The sequence below is a fragment of the Gadus chalcogrammus genome, chromosome 20 (assembly GCF_026213295.1).
Source record: "Gadus chalcogrammus isolate NIFS_2021 chromosome 20, NIFS_Gcha_1.0, whole genome shotgun sequence".
NCBI classification, from domain to species: Eukaryota; Metazoa; Chordata; class Actinopteri; order Gadiformes; family Gadidae; genus Gadus; species Gadus chalcogrammus.
The window spans coordinates 6,319,520-6,336,815 of NC_079431.1; the positions used below are offsets into that span (position 1 = coordinate 6,319,520).

General features: G+C 46.0%; 1 protein-coding gene across 1 annotated transcript in view; it reads left to right on the forward strand.

The window, feature by feature from the left end:
• xpo4 (exportin 4) overlaps positions 1–17,296 on the forward strand; it is a 31,384-nt gene that overhangs the window by 1,131 nt on the left and 12,957 nt on the right. Inside the window, exons 2-8 of the mRNA XM_056580563.1 lie at positions 846–951; positions 1,356–1,497; positions 1,850–1,988; positions 2,686–2,802; positions 3,313–3,465; positions 9,676–9,789; positions 15,529–15,686. Coding sequence (XP_056436538.1) covers positions 846–951; positions 1,356–1,497; positions 1,850–1,988; positions 2,686–2,802; positions 3,313–3,465; positions 9,676–9,789; positions 15,529–15,686 — 929 coding nt within the window. The remainder of the gene's footprint in view (positions 1–845; positions 952–1,355; positions 1,498–1,849; positions 1,989–2,685; positions 2,803–3,312; positions 3,466–9,675; positions 9,790–15,528; positions 15,687–17,296) is intronic.

The window sequence follows — 17,296 nt, forward strand, 5'->3', positions numbered from 1 at the left end:
ATTCAAAACACCAATAACATTTTATTATCTCATGTTATTGCCACGGGAACCATTTTATTGGCTAATCGCTAACATACCCAGTTGAGTATAAAGAAATCTTTAATGTATTGTACTGTGAGTGACTGATGATATGTTGATCATTACAGTTTAATATGATATGATGATGGAACTTTATTCTGTGCTTAAATCCAAGTTCTGTTGTTACTACTTTTGTTTTGTATTCATTTTGGTCTCAATATGGTCTTTCAGTTTACAGTTGACTATATAATGCAATATCAGAAATGCCAGTGTTTTATATAGTCGTTTGTGGAAGTATTGTAATAGTATAATGTAATATTTTATATATATACTACATTATACTATTACTATTACAATACTTCCACAAGCTACTATATTACATGTATAGTGATATTGGCTCAATTTATAGATTACAGAGTATGTTGCACTTCTCTTGCCATTGTGTGCCTGGTATATACTCTGCAGTGGTTTACAGTAACGGATTATTGAAAGGTTGAATATGTACGGACCAATAGGGTCCATAAGAAGTCTTTTTTTGCGTTCTCGCTCTATCTTTTGCATGTTGCCATCATCACACGTGTTTCTACCTACCTTCAAGTCTCTTCTGTGTATAAATAATACAACATTCAGACAATACAACATAATAAAGACCGTAACAGTGGACAAACAGTGAGGTAGTGGTCACGATAAGAGTGAGAAATTCACCCTAGTAAATCCCTCTCACTTACGCTATCTCTCTTTCTCCATCAATTAAATAGGCCTCATGAGCACCGAGGCTTAGCAAGTTGCTAATAATAACAAATGAATGACTGTTATCCCTCCTCCAGGCCCCCCCCTCCATGGTGAGTCCAGAGCAGCGGCAGCATGCAGAGCACATCTTCCTGTCCTTCAGGAAGTCCAAGTCTCCCTTCGCCGTCTGCAAACACATCCTCGGTACGAAACACACTCTCGCCCGTCTGCTCACGCACTGATCCTTATGAATACAACCCATGTTTTTATCATCTATCCATTCAGTTGTCCTCTGAGCAGAAGCACTTATAAGTCAAATAAGTCTAAAGAATTTGTTAAAATGTGAATACTTAAAGATGTAATAGCAATCGAATACTGTGTATGCAGTGAAAAAGCACTTGACCAAGACTATGATTTTGCAGGAACGTGTAGACATTTTGATTTGGGTCGTCAATTAATCGCCATTAATTGTATAAAGAACTCCCCCCTCCTCCCTGTGTATCTCTCTTGTCTCAATCTCAGTCTCCTCCCCCGGTTTGCTGTTCTCCTTATGCTCCTCCCCCTCCTCCTCCTCCTCCTCCTAACCTTGCTCCTGCTTCTGCTTCCAGAGACCAGTAAGGTGGACTACGTTCTGTTCCAGGCAGCTACGGCTGTGATGGAGGCGGTGGTCCGGGAGTGGGTGCTGCTGGAGAAGAGCAGCATCGAGTCCCTTCGGACCTTCCTGCTCACCTACGTCCTGCAGAGACCCAAGTGCGACCCCCCCCCCCTCCCCCCTCCCCCCTCCCCCCTCCGCCGCGTGTCTGTGTGTTTTGGAGAAGGGTGCTTTAGTTGTGAGCCATTCGAAGGGTTGCTTGTTCGATAACCTCCCCCTGTTACGCATGCCTGAAAGTGTGAATGCGTTTTTAGTGGTCACACTCTACTTGCTTTTTATTGGTCCATTTACTAATCATATGATCCACATCTCTTTCTCCTTTCTCCGTTCTCTCCTTTCTCTCTTTTCATCTCGGCCTCACTTTCTCTCGCTCTCTACATCCTTTTACTCCCGGCTCCTTTTCTCTCTCACTCTCTGTCTCTCGCCCCTTCCCCCTGGGGCGTGCGACAGTCTCCAGAAGTATGTGAGAGAGCAGGTGTTGCTTGCGGTGGCCGTCATCGTGAAGAGAGGCTCTCTGGATAAATCCATCAACTGTAAGAGTATCTTTCAAGAGGTGGGCCAGCTCATCACCTCCGGAAACCCCACCATAGTAAGTACTCACTTCTACTACTACTACTACTACTACTACTACTACTACTACTACTACTACTACTACTACTACTGCAGTACTACAACTACTGCTGTACTACCACTCAATAATGTATGTTCTTAGGAAAGCTGCAGCCCCAAAGATTATTTTTGTTTTGAGTGTGTTTTTTGCGCAGAGAGCAGGACCCCAAATCACTAATTAAAAAGAAAATCGAGGCTTTAATTTAAAAAGCAATTTAAAATATATTCTATTCATGCAGAGATCAGGCGTCCCAAGCGTTCTTCATATCCAGTATTGTCAAATTCCCCGCAACTAGAGGGCAGCAGAGCGGCAGCTATGTGGGAAGCTGTACTAAAACCTTCATACAATCTATGGCTAAAGTCAGTGAAACGTCTTTGGTCTCTGATGTGTTTACCAGAGGAGTATAAGACAGGGCAGAACGTGTATCCCTCCTTCCTCAAAGGATTGATGTTAATGTTGCATAAAAAAGTCATATTGTGTGTCAAAAAATGTATATTGTGTGTCTTAACATTTCTAAGACATGTAGGATGTATGAATGATTGATCGGGTGTTTCTTATATAACGAGGTACATGTGCATGCGTCATGTCTAGCTATGTATATCTTTAGATGTATATTTGTGTGTGTGTTTAGTGTAGGGGTATATTTCTGACATGCTTGTATTGCTCCCCCCTGCAGCAGACGCTGGCCTGCTCCATCCTCATGGCCTTACTGGGGGAGTTCTCCAGCTCCAGTAAGACCAGCAGTATCGGGCTTAGCATGGAGTTCCACGGCAGCTGCAAGAGAGTCTTCCAGGTAGACGAAACCACTCCTAATGGCGATGGCCCCCTCATAACCAATAAGGCCCCCTCAAAACCATGTAGAACCCCTTCTAAGCGATACGTGCTTCTCCAATAATGACCGAGGGACCATAAAGCCGACCCTTGGCCCCTCAATACCACTTTGAGCTCCTCACAATAACCCTGGGCCCCGGATAATGAGTAAGGGGCCCTTCATGACGAGTTGGGGTCTCACATTGTGTCCCTGGACCCCTAATAATAACCCTGGGCCTGATTAATTGAACCGCGCAGAAACATTCAATAAGGACTGTGTTACCAAGGTGTTACAGTAAAAAATGCGTGACTCAACCGGACTTTGGTGGTAACGTGGCAGTTAGAAAAAAAACAATAGCCGGAACAAGGTTGCAATCTAGTGTGCATGAAAAAACGTATTACTGAGTCATCGAGGTGATATGCTATGTTAGCTTCTCTGCTAAGCTATGCTCTGGCCACACCTGACTGCCCAACCTTTGACCTCTGCCCCCAGGAAGAGGACCTGAAGCAGATCTTCATGCTGACCGTGGAGGTTCTGCAAGAGTTCAGTCGACAGGACAACCTCAACGCCCAGATGTCCTCCGTCTTCCAGAAATACCTGGCCTTGGCCAACCAGGTGCTCAGCTGGAACTTCCTGCCGCCCAATCATATCCTTTCTGTTCCCAAGCCATGTCTTCTGATTGGCTGAGGAGTCTGGCCATTCAGAGTCACACTAAGACCTATTTTATATTGGTGTGTGTTATTTATTCCCATGTGTGTCGTTTTCAGTTGGTAAAAATCAATGCTGGTGCCTTGATCGTGATGAAATCTTAGTACTCAGCAATGTGTGTGGTTGTCCTGGGGTCTTCGTGTGTCATTTTAGGAACGTGTCCATGTTAGTTTTGCCACTCGTGTTTGTATTTAGGTCGGTGTATGTTTGGGGTCTTGTGCTTGCGTGTGCATGTGTGACTGGGTTTGGGTATGTGTGTGTGTGTGTGTGTGTGCATACGATTGGCCGGCGCCTGTATCTGTGATGCTAGCATGTGTTTGTGGAATCTGGAGGAGGATCTATCGTCCCTCCTCAGCGGATTAACTCCCTGGCACTGCCCCCTCACTCAACAGTGTGTGTGTGAGGTCCGCAGACAGGCTCATTGTGGCTTTAATCTTCTCTCTCTGTGTGTTTGTGTGTGTGTGTCTGTGTCTGTCTTTGTGTGCGTGCCGTGAGCTACACTATGTGTCTTGGCATGTCCAGGGCGTGTGTCTTGACAGGTCATGGATCATTTTCAAAGAGGTGTCTCCGTGTCCATTCCGATATCATTCCTACACCCGCACCCCGCATCCGCACCTTAATAAGCCTCCTCCACCCTGTGTGTGTGTGTGTGTGTGTGTGTGTGTTTGTATCTATAATATGTGTATTGAGGTATTGAGTGGCTATAATGATTGTGTATGTATATAATGGCGTGTCTAGTGTGCGCTTGGTGGTCGCTGAAAGGGGGACAGATTGATGAGGACCTCAGGGAGGACTGCTGCTGTCCCAGCATGCCCGCGTGTGTGTGAAGACATGCCAGCGTGTGCCAGACGCACACACTCTCATTCTCTCACTCCGCGGCCTCTTCATAGTCCTTTTAACCCCATCAGCCCCCAGGCATGCGGGCATCTCCCCCCCCCCACCACCAGGCACGCTCCCTGATCCCCGAGCGTTTGTCCGGCGGTGTTTCCCCCCCCCCTTGAGCTGGGGGCCAGGCTGTAGAGGGGGAGGTGGGGGAGGATCGAGGGGCTGAACGGGGGATGGAGCGAGAGTCAGGCCGGGCAGTATGGGTGGCGGTCAAAGTGGGGGCGCAAGGGGTCAAGTTCTGGGGTCAGTGGGGGCGGGGGTCGCACTCCGGTTCTTAATCTAGGGGTCAAGAAGGGGCGACAGGCGGGGTGCGGGAGTGTCAGGTGGTCTGAAGGCCAGAGAGAGTTGGGGGGGCAGGGACCTGTAGGAGCCTCGGCACCTGCTCAGCGCGGGTGTATGTAATTCTGTGTTGTCATGGTTACTCTGGACCCCCCCCCCCCCCATCCCTTCCAATAAACCTTTTTTTGAAATGGGAGACTGGGTTCACCACTTTTGATACAAGTTGGCAGACACCCAAGCTATCCTAAGAGAGGCCCCTTCTGGCATAACTTGGTCCAATTGTCACCTCATCTCCTCGGGGTTGTTTAGTCCGAGGCAGACACTGCTTTGTTTGAAAAAGGCTTTTATTTTTAGAGCCGAGGGAAAGCAGAGATCGTTAAAGATTTGGATGACATCGGGGTATTTCTATCCCCAGAGTGGAGGTGGTGGTGGAGCGAGGGGGGGTTTTGGCGGCGGGGGACGGGGTGGTGGTCTCTGTGGCCGGGGGAATGCTCTGGTCCAACTCTTTATGTGAGCACCGTGGTCCCTCACCGTGGAGTCCCAGTCGAGGGACAAGATCGAAGATTCCTCATTCACATTTAGTCCTTTTTGGACGGACACTCTCATCTCTAGCATGCAATCAAAGTCGGAGTAGCTCAAATGAAAGGTTACACTGCTGCATAACCTAGTTGCAAAAACAACATCTGGGAAGAGTGCAGGGTAACTACAGCAATCAGAAATACAATGTTGTCACGGCATACGGATTAAAAAGAAACTGACAAGATGGCATGTGAAACGCGCTGGTGGTCGAGATGCCTTGCCCACCAGTGACCCTAAACTTAAGCCCATCGGTATAGAAGAGGGCTTTAGCGCCACCGTGCCCCGATAGCGACGGCGCTCCAGACGGGGGCTTGTTGTTGAGGCCGGGCGCTGTCAGGCGGGCTTTGGCAGTTTGCTTAAAGGGAGCGCGACCCGGCATAGCGACTGTAGCCTGGCGGTAATTCATTCAGAGGACCGCTCACCGGTGGCAATTGCTGCATACACACAAATAGAATATGAACAGTAGGACAGTGTGCGGGTGTGTGTGTCTGTCTGTGTGTGGGTGTGTGTGTGTGTGTGTGTGTGTGTGTGTGTGTGCGTGCGCGCACCCGCGCATTCCTGGGTTGTTTTTCCACATGGCCATGCTGCTGGCGGGACTTAAGTCAGGATATCTGGTTTAAACCTCTCCACGCTCCTCTGAATGGCGACGGTCTCCGCGGCGACGCCGTTCGGATGAGGGAGGGGTGGGGGGGGGGGGGGGGGGGGAGACATTTCGGCTGGTCCTGCTTCTGCAGACGAGGTGCTGGATTAACAAGCCCAACAGAGCTTTTTTAAACTAAGACGTGTGCGTCTGTGAGACAAGTTGTCTATTAAGATGAGACTAGTCAAAGGTGTGTGTGTGTGTGTGTGTGTGTGTGTGTGTGTGTGTGTGTGTGTGTGTGTGTGTGTGTGTGTGTGTGTGTGTGTGTGTGTGTGTGTGTGTGTGTGTGTGTGTGTGTGTGTGTGTGTGTGTTCAATTGCTAACCCTCCTGTATCTGTCGGGCGGTCGGAATGTAATGAAAGATATGTTGGTGTTTAGAAGAAACACAGTTGCAAACGGGAAAGCTTGCTCCCATTTCTCGGAGCAAGGGAACCTCACCAAGCGTTTCTGTTTGCGTGGTTTGTGGTTCCAGTGGAAAAAGTGTATGTGTGTGTGTGTGTGTGTGTGTGTGTTGGGATGGCAGCAGGTGAAGGCTTTCAAATGGAGACCACACACACATGTTTTAATCACTCACATCTATTACTCATCCTGCTGGCATGCACACATACACACGTGTGCACACACCGACTAAGAGTATACACACTCACACAGAGGGTGATTAGTGGGTAACACAAATCCTCAATAGTTTGACTTCGCCAAACGTTAGTAGGTGCTTCATTCATTTAATGTAAAGGTTTTTGGCTGGTTAACTAGGACCCCAGTTAAATTGTTGACATTGTCTATGTCAAGAAATAAACCAGCCATGATTTGAACACCTCTCGGCTCTCGCGTTGTATGCGAATGCTTGAGTTGTCAGCGAGAGCCACTGTCTACCATTCTATTCCAAATTGGTGTTTAGCAGCTCCCAAAGCTCTATCTTTGTTTTGTCCAACACAAGTAAGCTCCTATGATCTGTCCTGGCTATGTGGGTCTCCCAAACAGTGCCCACAAACAAAACTGATCCACAAGTTGAGATCCTGTGCATAACGCTACGGCGCATGCTCAATGATTTAGACTGAGATGCGCTGCGTTTGAATTCTGGGTGCAGATTGTAGCTTTGTTATTGGCAGTTTGATCATTTTGATTTTGAAGTTGCAAGGGTAAGTGTAGGAGGGAGTCTTTTAACTGGATTGGAAGGAATACAGCCTCAGCATTCACTGCTGACTTAAGATAAAACGCTCAATTCCCGACTGTTTGATTGTATTTAGAAGTGTCTCCGTCTCTGGGTCAGTGAGCATGCGCAGCATGTGTACAGCTGTGAGGTTAGAATGACAATCAGAAGGTCCTCCTAGCTATATGGTGATTACAGATGTTGAGGCAAGTCCAAGGAATATCTCTGTTCATTAGAGAATTCCTGGGACTTACAGACGTTGAAGCAATTCCAAGGAATATCTCTATTCATGAGAGAATCGGGAACACAATATGATGGAGTTATAATAAAGGTTAGTGTACCGTAGCCAATGGAAATATCCTCTGTTAAATCAGGGGTCTGGAGTGCTGCTCTGTCAGGGAAGCTGATGATCATCCTGGCCAGGATGAATGTGGTTCTTCAGATTCAGAAATTAGCACGGTTCTAGTTTACATAGTGTAATTATTCTGAAACTGTCCAGGGAAATGTGAAACTGTAACACACAGCCACAATCTAACAATTCAGAAAGGTTTGTGCGTGAATGGAAGACAGACGGGAAACAGGCACAATTTCTTGCACATAAAGCTGGCACATGTTCAAAGGAAGCTGTGTGTGTGTGTGTGTGTGTGTGTGTGTGTGTGTGTGTGTGTGTGTGTGTGTGTGTGTGTGTGTGTGTGTGTGTGTGTGTGTGTGTGTGTGTGTGTGTGTGTGTGTATGTGCGTGTGTGTGCCCAACTTCTGTCTTTCATTCACTTATTTCCACTGTGCGTGTTTTAAATATCTTCTTTCTTTCTCTCAATATGTCGTCCTCATCCCTGGGTTGTTTCAAAGAACTTCAAACGTTTATGAAATTTAAATCCTTTGAACAAATTCTTACACACACACTTAGTCCACACATAGTCCTTCATTCAGTTGGACCATTTAAAACACACACACACACCGTGACAGAGAGCAGTTCAAGTGATGACTTTAGTGTGGCAAAGGGGGGGGGGGGGGGTGTGTGTGTGCGTGCACATGTGTTTGCCTTCCCTGGTCAGTGGAATGATTGGCCTCTGCATGTCTTTCAGACGAAGACTTTGATACACATTCCTGAATGTGTGTGTTAGAATAAGCTGCAGTGATTGTCTGCATGTGTGGAGGCAGTTTTGTGTTATTGCGTGTGTCTTGTCTCTCTCGCTTGGTCTGTCTGTCTCTCGCTCTCACTCTCCCTTGAGTGGTCAAGGCGAAAGCAGGACAGATGTGATTGGCTAAGAGGGCTAGAGGGAGGGCTGTGGGTCTGGAAGGAGTCTTGAAGTCTGAGTGAGAGTAGGGTGTAGAGAAGAGTGTGTGGATAGAGAAAGGGAGATTGAGAGTGGGCAAGGCAATTTTAAGAGCTGAGCTTAAAAAAAAAAGAAGGGATTTAAACAGTGTGTGAATTTACCAAACATTGAGAGACATTTCCTCACAATGGGGAGAGGGAGGGAGGGAGACTGAATGAGAGGAATACAGAGAATATATGCAGTGGGAGCAAGAGGGGTGAACAAGAGGACAAGGAAAGAGAGGTAGAGAGTGGGGGGGGACAGTCAGACAGACAGGCAGGCAGAGAAAGAGAGAGTGTGTGTTTGTGTGTATGTGTGTGTGCGTGTGTCAAGTAAGTTGGAAGGCAGACACTAGAGACCACAGTCTTTCTGGTGTGGAAAACAAAGAGAAGGGGGAGAGAGAGAGACCTCTAGTCCTTACAGTGCAGGAGACGAGAGAGAGAGAGAGAGAGAGAGAGGGTGGAAGACAGAGGATATAAATGTTCTGTGTTGTATAGTGACGAACCTGGAGGGAGGCAGAGGAAGGAGGGGGGGGGAGGAGAAAAAAAGAGGGAACAAGAGATGGAGGTTTCAAAGTAGTGACAGAACCGGCAGCCACATCGGAGCATAAGAAGAGAGAGAGAACGAGTCACACTGAAAGGAAGAGAGTAAGTGGTTTGTGACGGCTTTCTGTGTCTTTTGCATGGTTGTGTGGGAGAAATGTGTGCTAGGCGTGTGCTAGGCGTGTGTGTCTATGTGTATGTCTATGTAAGTGCTAGGGGTGTGTCTGTGCGACGTGTGTACTAGTGGTGTGTGTTTGAGGCATGTGTATGGGCTAGGTCTCCTCCTCTACCTACTGGTGGCGTGTGTGCATGTGCGTGTGTGTGTGTGTGTGTGTGTGTGTGTGTGTGTGGTTTAGCGTGTCTCCTCCTTTAGCCTTTAACCCTGTGATGTGTGTGTGTGCGTGTGTGTGTGTGGTTTAGCGGGTCTCTAGTGTCTCCACCTCCCCCTGTAGCCTTTAAAACTGCTCTGTGTGTGTGTGTGTGTGTGTGTGTGTGTGTGTGTGTGTGTGTGTGTGTGTGTGTGTGTGTGTGTGTGTGTGTGTGTGTGTGTGTGTGTGTGTGTGTGTGTGTGTGTGTGTGTGTGTGTGTGTGTGCGTGTCTCCACCTCCTCCTGTAGCCTTTAACCCTGCTGTGTGTGTGTGTGTGAGTGTTAGCGTGTCTCCACCTCCTCCTGTAGCCTTTAACCCTGCGGTGTGTGTGTGTGTTAGCGTGTCTCCACCTCCTCCTAGTAGCCTTTAACTCCATGCTGCGTGGTGCACTAGGCAGACACTACATGGCCATGCTGGAGTCCACGCAGAACGTCACCCTGAAGCCGACCGAGTCGTGGAGGGAAGCCCTTCTGGACACCCGGGTCATGGACCTCTTCTTCACAGTAAGACCTACCTACCTACTTGCATATCTGTCAGTGGACCTACCAACCTACACATCTCCCTATATACCTACCTACCTGCCCAGCTGTCTGTTTACCTACCTACCTACCTACCTACCAATCTCTGTGTTCTTACCTGCATGCATACCCATCAGTCTGTGTACCTAACTGCCTACCAATCTCTCTGTGTTCCTACCTACCTGCCCTTCTGTCTGTGTACCTACTTCCCACCAGTGTGTCTGTGTTCCTACCTACTCACACGTTTGTCTGTTTATCTTTTTTTCTGTACCTAACTGTAGTCATTAATACCTGTCTGCATACCTACTTGTCGGTCTGTCTCGCTTTCTACCAGTCTGTCTGTATACATGTCGGTCTATTGTGGGCAGCATCCACAGGTTCTTAACAGATGTGCGCCTATGTTCTTTTTCCAGTGTCTGTCTATCACTCCATGAATCTGTCCGTCCACCATGCATCTATACATTTATCTATGCAGCTCTCCTAAATGTTTTTTATCCAGCCTTCTTTTGTGTGTATTATCCATGACCAGTCATTAAGAAAAGATATTATTTCCAACCTGCAGTGGGAATTTTCCATCACTGGTGTCGGTCTAATGTATTTCAAAAGTTTGTATCCATAGTGTGAGAGTGATAGTGTGATCTATGCAAAACACACAGACAAAAAAATTAACTGGATGATTGAACCCGATGATACGACTTTTTGATGACTCACTTTCTAGTCTTATTAAGGTCTTGAGGGATTTTAATTTGGCGTTCTCACCATGCAGCCATTAAGTGAAGTTATATATTTTTTATAGCAGGCTGCTTTTGTTTTCTTCCCTTGCAGCTCGTAAAAGTGACTGTGTTTTCATACTGGCGTTGGTGTATATTTATACTGCTTATTGTGTATTTTTACACGCCGTTGTGTATTTTAAGAGGAAACGCAGGCGGCTTGGCCGGCAGGGAGGATGAGAAGGTTGGAACAAACCGGTCACTTCTCCTCACATCAACATCTATCCCTGCCAAATAGTACTCCAAAGATCTGGCCTCCATCCTTCTTGCTGCCAAATAGGGGTCCACTGACCTCACTTCCAAATGCCAAACGCTGCACTATTGATCTGAACTTTATCATCATGTGTCTGGCTCTGTGGCTCAGGGGCTGTAATGGGTTTTGCTTGATAGATTTTGTACCGCCAGAAGCCGTCTGTGTGTTTGTTAATGGTCTTTTATGAGTGTTTTTATTTGTGCTTTTTATTTGTGTTTTATTGGACGTCACAGTGTCATAGTGTAGCCTGACGCCAAGCCATCCACTGCAATGGTTGGCCTGGTTTTATGAGTGCTGAACGGGTGTAGGATGACTTCTGTAGTGTACATAGTGTAGGATGACCGGCCGTCTGTCTCTGACTGGAGGTCTTGAGGTTGTCTAATGCAGTTGTGTAAGATACCAAGATAGGGGTAGGCGGCGTGCACTACCTTTTAGGGTTTTGTCTGAGCTTCCCCCATTTTCAAAAGCCTCGGCCACTAAATTAATCATATTGCTAAAAAATTGTAAAGGTATTATTCTTTTTTGGTTGGCGTGGCTGATAGGGTCATCAACCTATACTGAAGGGGCTTTTGGGGGTACAGAAGACAAAAGAGGAATATGGCTGATCTAGAATGACGTTATTTAAACATGACTTCAGACCTTTGCTCTAGTTTATAGAAGCAATATATATTTTATGCAAGATGTATAGTTATATACTAGTGTATAAATGGTGATGAGGGTGTCTGAGCACTGATAGTAGTGGTTACTTCAGTGGTTGGCTCGAACTGCGCAACACATGCTTGATGCAGCTGTTGCTAAGATACACAGTTTAACGTTCTAATTAACTCTCTCTGTTAACTGTTTTGCACTGTTTATAGTTTCGAGTGATATCATGGCATTTACTGCTGAAAAGTCACACACTTGTGCTTTATGTCTTTGAGTATGATTGAGTTTGAGTCATACAAGTGTGTATGTTGCGTGGTGTTTTATACTGAGGTGTTATTGTATGGTGTGTTTGTGTGTATGGATAAGGTTCCTGGGCTATAACTAGTGGTTAGTATTAGTTATCCTGGTAACACCAAGTTACTTTATGGCTCAGTAGATTGAGGTAGTATAAATCTTGATATAAATACTTCAGCAAGTTTAAGAGAGTATTTAGGAGGACTGAAATCGTATGTTATACACCAGTAGGTTAGGGTATAAATAGAGTTGTTTGGGAAGAGCGTAAACTTGCCTTGCCTTAGTATGTTTAATGATGGTATAACTGTCAGTAATACAGACTTTTGGAGTATAAACTAACGGAGCAATTGTCTAGCCTACTTCATTAGTTTGGGTATGAGGGACTGTGAGTATGTTTGTGGTATAGAGGAAGATTTAGAGTATGAATGGAGTATGGAGGGAGTATGTTGTGTATGTGTTAGTATAGAAGTCTGTCCTGTCACTGTGTTGGCAGCTGGCTGCTCTCAGAACTTATCCAGAGAAATCAGTGTGTGTGTGTGTGTGCTGTGTGTGTGTGTGTGATTTGTCTCCTTGTCGTCCTCACCATTCATCCTCGCTGGCCTGTTAGCCTCTGACCCTGCAATCGACTCAGCTGTTCGTGTGTGTGTGTGTGTGTGTGTGTGTGTGTGTGCGTGTGTGTGTGTGTGTGTGTGTGTGTGTGTGTGTGTGTGTGTGTGTGTGTGTGTGTGTGTGTGTGTGTGTGTGTGTGTGTGTGTGTGTGTGTGTGTGTGTGTGTGTGTGTGTGTGTCAAACACTGGTTTGCGGGCGGTATTATGTGAATGTTTTTTGGCGTTTGTGTGTGTTTGTGTAAATGTGTGCGTATGTGAGAATGTGTGTGTGTTTGTGCTCTATTTTGAGGGTTGCTCTGATGTCTCAGCTGTTGTCTCTCTAGCCCTTCAGCTGTGTGTGTGGGTGCGATTAGTCTGCCTGCCTGCCTGCCTGTGTGTGTGTGTGTGTGTGTGTGTGTGTCTGTGTGTGTGTGTATGCTTTGTGTGTGTGTGTGTGTTTACGGTAGACCCGTTGCCGGATTAGAACCTGAACCTGAATATTGACCCTAGTTAACAGCACTGAAACACACACACGCACGCACACAGGATTTGGTTTTATTAAATGATTGCATCGCATAACTCTTTGCTCGCTTTTTGCATTGTAAAGTGCTTTGGAAACAATTACGTTTTATTGTAGATGACAGAAAGGAAAAGAGGAAGAGAGTGATGAAGATGATGGAGAGACATGGACAGAGGGAGAAAGGGACACGGAGGGAGTGAGGTAGAGCGAGAAAGAGAAAGAGGCCATGAGGGCGACGGACAAGTTGATACTATACATTAAGAGTTGTACACTATGTACTGGTCTTCCGTGTTTATCACCCGCCAGTCCTGGTTCTGATGATTCTGTAGTGGCTGGTACAGATCGAGATGGTTCTTCACTGGTTCTAGCCTAGAGAACTCTGTACTTAATGGTTTTCTGTTCTCGACCAGATGATGTGTGGTTCTTCCAGAACCATAAGTCTGTCATCTGGACACCAAACACTTTGTTTGTTAGCCTTTCGCTCGCTCTGTTGATCCAAATCACCCAATCACCCTCTAATTACACACACTCACACTGGACTGTTCTTTGGTTGATCTTATAACTGTCATTGTGCTACCACAAAAACAAAGAACTAAGCACACGTGGCGGAGACAGAGAGGTATGCAACGTAAAGAGGGTGGGAGGGAGTGAGTTATGTGATATACAGAGGGATGGATGTAATATATATTGAGAGAGAGTACGGGGGAGAGAGGTATGTAATATATAATGAGCGAGAGTTCGGAGGAGAGAGATGTATGTCATATATAGTGAAGGAGAGAGGTATCTAAATAGTGAGAGAGATGGGTTTGTGATACACTGGGTGAAAGAGGGCTTATGAGTGGTATGCAATTTACAGGGAGAGATAGAGAGGAACAATAAGTGGAGGCATGATGCTGATGAGTCTCTGTGGAATAGGACACCAGGCATTGTTATAGACTTCTATAAATACACTGTTATTGTCTCTCCTTCTCTATCACTATCTCTCTCCCTCACTCTACCACTCTACCAACCATTTATCACTCCATCGGCCTCACCTGCTCTATCAGTCTTTAACCCTTTCTCAATCACTTCATGGCTTTATATCCTGTCCAGTAGTGTTTAGCACACGTGTTGTTGTATGTTCTTGTTTATAGCAGCAATTCCTTTTATATGTGATAGTTTGAGCTCACTGATGTATTGTTCGGTAAAATACTAAACACATAGGTTTTTTACAAGCCTCTACTACACATGGGTGACGGGTCTCGCTCTCTCTCTGGCAGAGCTTTGTCGGGCCTTGTTTTGATTCAAGTAGCCCTCTATAACAACAAAACACACACTCCTGCATGTCTTTCTCTCTTTGGGCGAGGGACATAGCAAGCGTGGTTGTCAGCTGACTTCCGAAGCTCTATCTCTCAGTCTCTCTCTTACCATCACTCTATCACCATCTACCCTTCTGTCCGCTCTATTACTCTCTACCTTCCAGTTGAGTTCTGCTGGTTTTTCTCTCTCTCCCTCTCCCTCCTCCCCCCTCCATCTTGCACGTGTTATGATGGCCTGATTGAAAGGGTTGGGCTAATGTGTCCGTGGTTGTTTGTGAGTTGGTGTATGTGTTTGCCGGTGGTCCCTTATCTTTGATGATGGTTCCTCCATTGCTGGCGTGACCTCTGAGCACTATCGACTCGATGCCAGAAATGATTGTTTTTTCTCTCGATCGCTCTGGTTTTGATTGAGAAGAACTGTGGATCAGGATAACCGCTGCGGTTGTTTGACCCTCAATGTGTTGAGAGTCCATACACCGGTGAGTGTAAACTTCCACGTGTGAATGTTCAGTAAGAAGTTAGTATTGCTACTACATTCTGGCTTTGTTCTTGGATGGCTTTGTGTTCATGTCTGTCTGTCTTTCTATTTGACTACTCAGACATTTCTCTGAACTTTTGTCAAAGCATTTCTCAGACTTTTGGCTAAAACGACCCGACAACTAGACAAACCTGCTCTTTTGGCTACCATCAGTATAAACTATACATGATATAGGTTTATTATTTAACAAATTCATGTCAAACACTTATTTATATATATATTGGCCACAAGCTGTGTTGACTACTGCTCAGGCGCAATAACTTCATGTGCATGAGGGAACTTCTGTTGTCATCAAGCAGAGATAAACGGACTGACTTAGAACAAATAACAATACAAATACATGTGTATACCTGTATTAATTTATTTCCATATTTTTTGTCACTTATCTATAAGATGCTGGGTCGTGCAATATTATAAAAATATACAATTGTGTTCCAAGTAGTATTAAAAAGGTGTTTCAAATTGTTGATTTAAAAGTCGGGTCTTGTGTGTGTGTGTGTAAGTTGAGTCAACTTTTTTTCTGAAAACGACACTTACTTTTCCTTGCTGAAACACTGGTTTCCTACTGCGCACCTGTTGCAAACCTCCTGTTCCCTTTACTATTTAGGTTCAGTCCTTTTAGCAGACACTTGTACATAAAATGACTTGAGGTGAAACTGCATTCAGACACAAGCCTTAAAAGGGCATGGAGGGATTAGGGCAACTTGGCTCGAGGTTGCCTGGCGATGGACAGATCGTTGCTTGCGGGATCAAACCCAGACCCTTTCATCCCACCCCCCCCCCCTAACCCACTACAATGTGTCTCTCTGGTCCCTCCAGGTGCACAGGAAGATCCGGGAGGACTCGGACATGGCCCAGGACTCGCTGCAGTGCCTGGCCCAGCTGGCCTCCATGCACGGGCCCGTCTTCCCCGACGAGAGCGCCCAGGTGTCCTACCTGGCCCACCTGGTGGAGGGGCTGCTCAGCATGATCAACGGGTTGGTACAGCAGCTGGAAGCAGTCTGGAATGACACATCTACGTCGCTCAATATACTAGCTGGGAGCGAAAGTACAGCCTAAATGATGACTCTGAAATGAGCTCGAGACCAACGCCAACGCCAAATCTGGATTGTTTTTATTGCTATTTTACTTCAATGCTATTTTTACACGTTGATAATAAGTCTTATTTCTGTCACCGTTACTCATTGTGCACAAGTACTGTGTCCACTAAACCCAAATGTGGGGTTGTGGGTGGGGAGAAGAGAGGCTTTCTTCCAGAACGTTGTATAAAAGCAACAGTGAGTAGTGTGTAAGTAGAGTTTATAACTGAGATGGCAGAGCTGGTAAAGGCAACATGGGCTAACAGCACGGCTATCCTTCAGGAGATGTTTACGCTCTTCAAGGATGTCTGGGAAACAGAGAGAACATGGGGGGGGGGGGGGGGGGGGGGAGGGGCTGTTCTGTGTTATTTACAGGGGGTAATTGCTTGTTGAGTCTACGCAGTACTCATCCCTGCGTCATTGTAATGCCAGCGACACCATGATACCAGAGTCCCTGTGATGGTGTGAATAAATATTTAGATTTCACAGCGAGGGGAAACTCTATATGCCACTTAATGTCAAGACGGTGCTCTAACCAGCAACTGAACCAGAACTTCCTGGTTCAGATAGTAGAAGGTCTGCCCGGTGTATATATATACAGTAAAAAAATCAAGCTTTATTTATAGAGCGCTTTTCGTGCAAAGTGGCAACACAAAGTGCTTCATAGAGGGTAATGAGACGAGAAGAACAAGAATCACATGGAAACATTTGAGAGGTAAAATTAAACAAATGCATTAAGGTATTAGGAGAAAGCTAAACTGAAGTGCTGAACTGTATTTCAAGAAGCCGCTAAAACATATTGACAGCTTGTAAGACACTCGGTTTCTCTGTCAGGCTGAGCCACAGACGCTCAACACTGCCTCCTTGTATATCTTTGGCCTCACTTTATGAACAATGAAGCCAATGCTATAGGAGTCAATCATCTGCTGATGTATTTAATGTTTTGTCGTTTGGAAGACACTTCTATCCAAAGTAACCTACAGTGGATTCAGCTTCATGTCATCCAGTAAGAGTTAGGGCCCTGGGATGCCTTTGGCTCGAAGCTTCTGGCTGAAAGTCTTAAGTAACAAAGCAGACATGAAATCAGTGCAAGGCTGAAACTAACACCTGACAGCAGGTCTCTGAACCCTGTTACACAGAGCTTTCTTAAGAGCTGTTTCTAAAGATGAAGACTGAAGATAAGCTAGGATGACACTCAATTAATCCTGTGAGGGGCCAATTCAAGTGTGAAGAATCTGCGCGCTGAGCTCATGTTTAATTGCTCCGGCAGATGCTTCCCCTGTCCTGTTCATCAGATCTCCAGCCTACCTGGCCCTGGTAGAGCTAATCACACCCTTTTTTCTTATATGGGTCGGGTATGATACCATGACTGTCATGAAATAAACGACCAAGATGGCCGCGGCTGATGTGAAATGGTCTGTTGAATCCGCTATCGGGACAGTATTAGACAAACTGGACGTTTATATTTTCCCCCTCCAAAGAACGTTGGTCAAAGTTCAAAATGACCA